Source organism: Orycteropus afer, unplaced genomic scaffold (assembly GCF_000298275.1).
Source record: "Orycteropus afer afer isolate SDZICR_OR568_19922 unplaced genomic scaffold, OryAfe1.0 scaffold00309, whole genome shotgun sequence".
In the NCBI taxonomy this organism is placed as follows: domain Eukaryota; kingdom Metazoa; phylum Chordata; class Mammalia; order Tubulidentata; family Orycteropodidae; genus Orycteropus; species Orycteropus afer.
Genome location: NW_006921896.1, coordinates 4083145 through 4093307, shown reverse-complemented (window position 1 = coordinate 4093307; position 10163 = coordinate 4083145). Strand labels below are relative to the sequence as shown.

The 10163-nt window shown below is 41.9% G+C and overlaps 1 protein-coding gene across 1 annotated transcript in view; it reads right to left on the bottom strand.

Moving 5' to 3' along the window:
- LOC103206264 (estradiol 17-beta-dehydrogenase 11) overlaps positions 1–10163 on the bottom strand; it is a 137131-nt gene that overhangs the window by 35448 nt on the left and 91520 nt on the right. Inside the window, 2 exon segments of the mRNA XM_007951707.2 lie at positions 7420–7637; positions 7640–7685. Of these exon segments, the coding sequence (XP_007949898.2) occupies positions 7420–7637; positions 7640–7685 (264 nt within the window).

The following is a 10163-nucleotide window of genomic DNA, read 5'->3' as shown; positions in this document are numbered from 1 at the left end:
AATCGATGCCAATGGAAGCAGCAGTCAGGACATTAGATGATGTGTAGCATTGGGAAAGTCAACTGCAAAGGAACTGTTTCAAGTGCTGAGGAGCAAGGATGTCTCCTTGAGGACGAAGGTGCGCCTGACACAAGCCATGATATTTCCAATCGCCTGGTATGTGAGAGCTGGACAATGAATAAGGAAGACCGAAGAAGAGTTGATGCTTTTGAGTTGTGGTGCTGGCGAAGAATGCTGAAGGTAGCACGGACTGCTAAAAGAACTAACAGATCTGTCCTGGAGGAAGTACACCCAAAATGCTCCTTGGAAGCGAGAATGGCCAGACTTCGTCTCATCTATTTTGGTCATGTTGTTAGAAGGGACCATTCCTTGGAGAAGAATGTCATGCTTGGTAGGGTGGAGGGTTGACGAAAGAGGGGGAGGCCTTCAACAAGATGGATTGACATGATGGCTGAGATGATGGGCTCAAGTATAGCAGGGATCGTGGAGCCTGCGTGGGATCGGGCGGTGTTTCGTTCTGCTGTGCATGGGGTCGCTATGAGTTGGAAACGACTCGACAGCACCTAACAACAACAACAACAGAAGACTGGCATGCAATACATGAGTTAGGTCTTAAGGATAAGTAAAACAGCAAAGTAGAGGGGGAAACAGCATGCCAGGCAGAGTGTAAGCAAAGGTATGAATAAGAGAATGGTTCTGCAAGGAACCCTAGTAGTCAATGTTGCTGAATCATAAAGCTCAAAGGAAGCAAGAATCCAGACACTATACATTCATGGTGCCACAGTTAAGCACTCTGCTGCTAATTGAAAGGTTAGTGCTTTGAACCCACTTGGCAACTTCATGGGACAAAGACCTAGTGATCTACTTTCCTAAAGATGACAACCAAGAAAACCCTAAAGGCAGTTCTAGTCTGTCATATGGGGTCATTATGAGTTTTTGAAATTGACTCCACGGAGTCAACAACAATGTCATATTCAGTTTTCGACACATAACAACAACAACAATCATACAATAGGCAAATGACTTGCTTTTCCAAAGAGAACATTCAAATGGTCACCAAACCTATGAAAATATGATCAATCTCATCATTAGCTATTGGAGACATGCAAATCAAAATCACAGTGAGATACCATTTCACTCCTACTAAGATGACAAATTTATTTCCATAGTGATACTACCTTGGAAACCCAAGGAGGGGTTGCTAAGAGTTGGATCCAACTCGACGGCAGTGAATTTGGTTTGGTTGGTTAAGATGACTAAGAAGCTTTGGTGGCACAGTGCTTAAGGCATTTGACTGCTAACCAGAAGGCTGGAAGTTGAAACCCACCAGCTGCTCTGCAAAAGGAAAATGGGGCAATAAATCTACATCTGTAAAGATTTATAGCCTAGGAAAGCCAATGAGGGTCACAGAGTTGGAAATGACTCATTGCCAGTCAATATGTTTTTTTATTGTTGTTGTTAAGATGACTAATATTTTTTAAAAAAGAAAATAACTAATGTTGGTGAGAATGTAGAGAAACTAGAACCTTTTATCTATTGCTGGTGGCAATGCAAAATGGTACATACAGCCTTTGTGGAAAACAGTGTGACAACTCCACAATAAACTAAAAATAGAACTACTATATGACCCAGCAACTCTACTCGTAGGTACATACCCACAAAACTTGAAAGCAGAGACTCAGAGACTTGTACACCAGTGTTCACTGCAGCACTATTCACAACACCCAAAGGTAGAAACAACCTAAACGCCTATTAACAGGTGAACAAATAAACATACATACAATGGCCCCTTCCTACCACTCCAAATTGATCCTACAACAATCTTAAAAGTCCTCTCCACTTTCTCCCTTTTCTCCATGTATTCACCACCCCCCGAGTTTTACATCTCTATTTCCTCCTACCTGGACTGCTCGAAACCCCCACTACCCCTTCCTCTGGCTAGATTTAGTGGTTCCCAGACTTTGACATTTACAATCTGTAAAATGTCAAGAAAAATAGAATGGGATGTGTAAACAGAACTAGTACTGCCAACCTTTCATTTTGCCAAGTAAGGACATTAAAAGCTAACAAAGCAACTCTCAGGTATTTTCACTGCAATTTCATTTTTTAAAAATATGTATATTATCAACAACAAAAAAGTAGGAAGCACATATCTCAATAGAAAAGACGGATTGTTTAAGCTAATTTATTGTTGTGTGCTATTGAGCCAATCCCAACTCGTTAGCTAATTTAACTTCACTTGATTTGTTTTCTGACTACTTCTCACCTCTTCCACAACTATATCATGGGCAGCCAAGCCACCATCGTCTTTTACTTAGATTATCATATCAGTCTCCTAACTGCCCTCCCTGTTTCTGCCCTTGGTCCTCACCACTTCAAACTGTTTCCAAACAGCAGCCCGAGGGTCCACTTTAACAGAAATTTGCTCTAAGCCATCCAGCTCAATTGGCATAACATACTACAGAAAAACATTGTTCTATATCCTACTTTGGTGAGTAGCAACTGGGATCTTAAAAGCTTGCAAGCAGCCATCTAGATGGAAGGATAGGTGTCTCTTGGTCCAGAGCAAAGAAGAATGAAGAAAACCAAAGACGCAGTCCCAAGTGACTGGTATACCATGTGATCCTCAGCCTATATGACTATGAGACCAGAAGAAATAGATGGTGCCTGGCTACCACCGTCAACCTCTCGGAAGGGGATCTACATAGGAGATCCTTGATAGAATGGGAGAACAATGTGGAACAAAACTCAAAATCATTAAAAAAAAAAAAAAAAGGATCAAGTTTGCTGGTCTGATAGAGCCTGGTGGAACCCCTGAGACTATGGCCCTTACCTGTCCTTCAGGTCTGGAATTGAACCTACTTTTGTGGCTGCCAGCCAAACAAAAGAAGCATATGAGCTGAACATTAGGTAGATAAACTCCTTGGAAAGAACAATCATGGGAGAATAGAAGGGCTGTGTACGCACAGGGAGACAGCTGGGGCAGGGGGAAGATTGCATGGGAGGGAAGGACACAGGGAAGAGGTAACTAGGGGGAGGAAGTCGGAAGGGAGCTGTTGATTGTGGGAAACTGCAGTCAATGTCATAAGACAAAGTGTATGTGAGCTGCTGTATGGAAATGAATTTGCTCTGTAAACTTTCACCCAAATCACAATAAAAAAAAGAAAAAAAGAAAGAAATTTTCTCTAATCCCTTTATGGGCTTCTTTGGTAAAAGCTTACATTTACAATGGCTTACAGGAATCTCTCCGATATGGGCCCTTACCTCTCTAGAACAGTGTTCTCCCACTGAAATATAATGGGAGCTATGTATGAATTTTTAATTTTTCTAGTAGCTATATTTTAAAAAATAAAATTTATATGTTTTATTTAATGCACTGTTTTGGCCCTCTAGTGCTGCTATAACAGACATACCACAAATGTATGGCTTTACACAAACAGGGATTTATTCTCTTATGGTTTAGGAGGCTAGACGTCTGAGTCCAAAGTGCCTGCTCTAGAGGCTAAATAAAGGCCCCTTGACCTTGGGCTTCAGCTCTGCCTCTTGCTCCCGGTCCACTGCAGCTGGAGGCATCTCTTAACTCAGGCAGCTGCTGACTGCTGAGGCTGACAGACCCAAGGTCGACAAATAAAATGGCACAGTTCCAAGATACCATGCAACATGGCAGGGCACTAGTTCAAGTCCAGAGACAGTCTCAAGATAGTTAGACAACATGGCAGGGTACTGAGATGAAAACTCAGCCAAATGCAGGATCCAGATGTGCCAAGAAGCTCCAAGACCTTTCTCAAAGCTGCTGCTTCTACACTGGAAGCAGACCACATCCCTAAGGCAGCTGTTCAGCTGCTCACAGTAGATTCCACCATGGAGTTGAATACTAGTCACATCATGGGGAATAACTACATCTAGCTGCCCAGCCAGTCAAAACAAAGCCTAGCCAAGTTGACACATAACCTTAACTGTTGTTGTTATATGCCATCGAGTTGGACCTGACTCATAGTGACCCCTCCTTGGGTTTCTGTGGTGGTTATCACTATGGAAGTAGATTGCCCAACCTTCCTTCCGAGGAGTGGCTAGCGGGTTTGAACCGCCAGCCTTCTGGTTAGCAGTCAAGTGCCTTAGGCATTATGCTACCAGACTCAATATATCCAAAATATTGTCATCTCAACATGTAATCAGTATAAAAATGTTCCATGTGGCTAGTGGCTACAACCTACTACTGGCCCGGACAGAACTGATCCAGATCTTTCTAATACAGTGAAATTTGTGGGAACAAGAACTTGACAGGACTGCCTTGTTTTTCTGGGTCTCGCAAATTTTCCATCTCTGACAGGATTCAGTCTTACCAGTTTTCTCTTGCTTTCTATTAGTGGATAATATTTTAATTTTCCATCTCTGACAGGTTTCTACCTTATACAGGTTATGGCTTTGCCAGGTTTTAGTGTACTTCTCTCCCTTCCCTTACTCTGTGCCAGGCCTTCTCTGTCTCAGAGCTCTATGTGTGCTGATGTCTGTCCAGAGAGATATCCACAGAGGTCATGATGCCTTCAGCATTTTCTGATCCTGACTACTGGACTGAAGGCGGAGACCCTGTCTATTCTGTTTGTTATTGTGTCTGTCACACCTATGCAATAGATACTATTTGTTGACTGCTGTCTCAGTGAGGCCTTCCCTGGCCCCTTGCATAAGATCAACACCTGCCATCAACTCTCTACCTCATACCAAGTCCCTATCTCCTTTCATGATTTTTTTTCCTTCACACAAAGTCCATATATCCTTTCATGTTTTATTTTTTCCCCCTATATATAACACTATCCAATAAAGACATATTTTACTTATGCAGTTAATACAGTATACCTTATCTGTTTATCATCCTGTACCAGTTACCTCTGTGCTACTCTAACAGAAAATATACCACAAATGGGATGCTTGAACAAACAGGAGTTTATTCTCTTAACATTTTGGAGGTTTGAACTCTGAGTTCAAAGTGCTAGGCTCTAGGGGCTGGGTGAAAGCCCCTCAACCTTGGGCTTCATTCAGCTCTACCTCCTGCTCCAGGCCCACTGGAGCTAGAGGCTTTTCCTCACTCAGCTGCTGGCTGCTGAGGCTGACAAGCCCAAGGTTGACAAGTAAAAAGGCACAGTCCCCATGTTACCAAACCACAGGGCAGGCCATTAATTCAAGTCCATTCAAAGTCCCAAGGTTGGCAGAACATGGCAGGCTGCTGAACAATGACTTGGCTACATACAGGGTTCAAGCATGCCATAAGCTAGAAACCATTCCCCAAGGCTTCTCCTTATTACATAGGAAGCAGACCACATTCCTAAGGCAGCTACTCAGCTGCTCACAGTAGATTCCACCATGGAGTTGATTACCAGTCTCATTATGGGGAATACTATATCCAGCTGCCCAGCCACTCAACCAGGCCCAGCCAAGTTGACACACAAACTTAACTACCACACATCCCTTGTTCATGTTTTCCTATGCTGTATCCTCAGTTCTGCATCAGAATAGCAGATACCCCGATATTTGTTGGATAAATTCATTTCACTCCAGATCAGAGAAAATTTGTGAAAACCAGCACTGGGCATTTTGAGTCATCAATGTACCAAACTTTTACCCGTCTTCAAATTTTAGTTTAAACTACTTTGTTATGGAATAATAACTAACATACTCTTGTGTCTACTAAGTGCCAGACAACACACTAAATCTTTATGTGCATTATCATGTATAAATCTCCTAGCTCTCTGAAGTTGTTGTTGTTATTATTATTATTGTTGCATATTGCATATTAAGTTTTATTAGGAGCTCTGGTGGCGTAGTGCCTAAGGCATTTGACTGCTAACCAGAAGGCTGGTGGTTCAAACCCACCAGCCACTCCTCGGAAGGAAGGTTGGGCAATCTACTTCTATAGTGATACCACCTCGGAAACCCAAGGAGGGGTTGCTATGAGTTGGGACCAATTTGACAGCAGTGAGTTTTGAGTTTTAAGTTTCATTAAGTTGCAAATACAAAACATTCCAAAGAGTGAAATGTGCTTTATAATACCAAAGTCCTATCTATGTTCCAGGAGCTCTGGTGGTGCTGTGGTTAAAGCATTGGGCTGCCAACCAAAAGGTCGGCAGTATGAACCCACCAAATGCTCTGTGGGAGACGGATGAAGCAGTCTGTTTCCATAAAGATTTACAGCCTTGACCACCCTATGGTGCAGCTCTACTCTGTAGTTATGAGTCAGGATCAACTCGATGGCAGTGGGTTTGGTTTTGTTTGGTAACAATGTTCAACTACTGGTTAACCAAGTTAAACATTCCATTTCTTTTACTTTATACTACACTAGTATAAAGTTGGAAGCTTCAAGAACTACGTTTTCCAATGGGAGCAGTTTAAAGTCTAGATCAGAAACTATGTCAAACAGGTGTCTGGTCATTTAAGCGTACTTAATACTGTTGTTTTTTACCCATTTTGCAAAAAAGGAACCTGAAGCTCTGGGTGGTTGAGCTGTCCAATGAAGAAAGGGAGGGCACAGATTTACCTGAGTCCACCACCATGCAGCCCCCTATGCCTTTTGTTTGCACATGTAATTATTTTATGTCTATTTTCTTTACTAGATGGAGGGCAGGCACCCCGTTTATCCGGTTTGCCACTTGTCCTCCACACCTATGCAATAGATAATCATTGAGTATTGTTCATTGCTGTCTCAGTTATGCACTAATACACTCTCATCTAGCTTCACACCCTCTAATTGAACTCTTGTTTACAACATTGGATGTCAACTAGAATGTAATGAGGTGGTGCTTCAGGCTGCCCTGCTGCCCTGTACTTTTCAGAAATCCTTGGTTCATCTACAATTGGATATGTACATGATAAGAAAACCCGGCTCCTTCCCAGAGCCTACACCTGTCCTGGGTAAAAAGTTACATTGGAGATTTCTTTTTCTTTTATTGTTTTTACTAAAAGATGATTTTTAAAAATTACTCTTGGCAGGTCCTATGACAGAATAATGTGGCTTTTTGTTGGGCATAATATTTTAAACCCATTTACAGCAATAACTGCAGGATTTTTAAATAGGTACAAGCCTTTTATCCTATTACTATAGCCACTAAAACAATTACTTTTACCGAATGATTAAGATAGAGGGACTAGGAAATCAATTTCTGGAGGAGATTACAAATTATTTTCAATGCAAAACTGAAGATAAATTTACAATGTCAAATAACAAACTAGGAAACTTCCTTTCGGTCAGTTCAACATGTGGATGGTAAACGTTAACTAAGTCACATCCTTCCGCCCCCACCCCATCTGTAAAATGGTAACAGGAATTTTTTCTACCACTTTACAAAGATGCTATAAAAGGTTATTTCTTGCAAAATGTGCACGTTTACACAGATTAAAGGTACTAGAAATAAAAGGAAGCGCTATTACCTTATTTATATCCCACAGAACAAGTTTGCTTTTAAGTTTGGCAAATTCATAGGCAGTTAGTCTTCCAATTCCATGTCCAGCTCCAGTAATCAGGACGATTTCTCCGGCGACTGATTTCCTCCTTTTAGGTATAAAAAGCTTCACAAAAGATTCTAAGGTGAAGATGATGAGTAAGGGTAGAAGCAAAATGCCCTCTAGCCAGATTCTGATCATCTTCGTTGCTGCGAGCTTTTGGTATATTACCTTTTACCTTTCACTCTAAATTGCTTTCAGGGTGGTTCAGTTAAAAAAATCCGAGTAAACCCAAGAGCAAGGAACAGCTCTTTATTAAAGAGAAACCAACAACTCAGAAACCGTTCCTTCCGCTGGGCTGGGCTTTGTTAGAGCCTCTGCAATTGGTCCGGACTGCAGAGCAGAGCGATCGCTCGCCAGCTCAGAAATCTGGGAGGGACAAAATCCAGATCTGAGCAGAGCTTCCTAGGTCTTTTTTACTGAGCCCCCATGACGTTTCAGACCAAGATAACCTTCAACCTACTTTCTCCCGGTCTTGTCAATCGATCTAGAAGGTTAGTTGCACACTTCTTTACCTCAATTTGATAAATTCCTCTCTCTTACAAGGATAATAGAATTTCCTCAGTCCAGATGCTTTTTGAAACTTGACAGTTGCGTATTTCTAGATAGGAGATGCAAATGCTGTTTTCCTGCCTTGAGGGATCCTCAGGAGGCCAATTGTTCTGCTCCCCGCTGAGAACGACGCACATTTTAAGTTCTAATTAAACGGTTTCTGGAGGAAGAGCAAATTTTCTCCTCTCTAGGAGAACTGTAACCAAGCCACTGGAAATATCTGATCATATTAAAGAGCTTTGCTTCCAGAAAAGGAAGAGCAGTATATTTGGAAAAACATTTTTCACTCATTAAAAACAAAAAAGCAAAAACTTATTAGAATTTGTAGAGAGAGATGGATTACAGTTTAGTGGTTTTGTTTGTTCGTTTGTTTTTTAGTAATGTATCTTTATCCATGTGAACTCCTAGCCACTTGTGAGAGTTAATAAATCATTTTCTGGTGGTGTAGTGACTAGGGCATTTCACTGCTAAACAGAGGGCTGGCAGTTCAAACCCACCAGCCACCCCTGGGAACAAAGATTGAGCAATCTACCGTAGTGATGCCGCCTCGGAAACCCAAGGAGGGGTCGCTATGAGTCAGGATTGACTCATCGGCAGTGAGTGAATTTATATATTTGGAAACTATATAAATCAAGGACCTGGCAGACACCTTTTTGAAAAGTAACTCCAGGCAAATCCTCCCTTACCTTCCTATTTCTTAGAAGGAGCTTAACACAACTCGGAAGGAAGGTTGGGCAATCCTACCTTCATAGTGATACTGCCTCGGAAACCCAAGTTGGGGTCGCTGAGTCGGGGCGACTGGACGGCACAAAACAACAACAACAAAACACAACTTAAAGTGGCCTGGGCCCCAAATTGCAAATCTACCTTGGGCCACAAAGATAGTAAAAGAATCGACGATTTTATCTGGAATACATAAATGTAATGGCTCGTATCCACTCAGCCAAACAAAGAGCAAACTTTCTGTCTTTGGCAATCTCTTTAAGAGTGTTATCTGTGGTGCATCACATTGTGGTTGATGCTTAACAAGCCAAAAACTAATCCCACTGACACTGAGTCGTTTCTGACTCATAGCGACCCCCACTGGGTTTCCAAGGCAGTAAATCTTTACTGAAGCAGATTGCCCAGTCTTCCTTCCGCGGAGTGGCTGGTGGGTTTGAAACGCCAAACTTCTGGTTAGCAGTTAAATGCCTTAGGCACCACGCCACCAGGTAGTAAAACTTTCTATTTTCTGTGGAGAGATTTTCTGGGTTAGAAGTTGATTTTCTTTTGATATCCCCAAACAACAGTTAACTGAATTCAGGCTACATGCACACTATCCAGCGCTTAGGAAGAAATACTTGTCATGGTCAACCTTTATACTTAAGAGTCAGGAAGACCACAAAAACTGAAGTTCACAACAGTGGCCTCGCTAGGGGGTGCAAGTGTGTGTGTGCGCGGACCACACATGGTGACGTGGTCAGAAAGGTGACACCAGAAATTCTGTAAAATTTTTGTGCAGTGTTTCAGCAGAAATGTATATTTTAAATAAAAATAGCCCTGTCAAACCAAATCCAAACTCACTGCCATGGAGTCTGATCCGACTCATAGCCACCCCTCCTTTGATTTCCGAGGTGGTATCTCCACGGAAGAAGATTGCCCTATCTTCCTCCTGAGGAGTGGCTGATGGGTTTGAACCTTCTGGTTAGCAGACAAATGCCTAGGCACTACACTAGTAGTTAGTTATAATAACAAAAGTATTTTTCATAAGCTCAACTTGTAACTTGTATGTATCAGTATACCTACAAGGCAAAAACCCTATGCTACTTTACTTTTTGAACCTTTAATGCTCTTCCAATCAGAGCGGTCATTGTTACCCAATTGCAATGCGGGTTTGAATCATGTGGTTTTGTCTGTAAACGCTGTTGTAATTTAAAGGTGTCATTTTAATTTTTCTAGTTGTTTATGTCACTACTATTGCTGTTACATTCAGTGACATACAGGAATTATGATTTATGTATCAGTACAAAAAACAGCTCTGGTTGCATAGTGCCTAAGGCACTGGACTGCTAACCAGAGGGCGGGCGGTTCAAACCCACCAGCCACTCCTGGAAGGAAGATTGGGCCATCTACTTCCATAG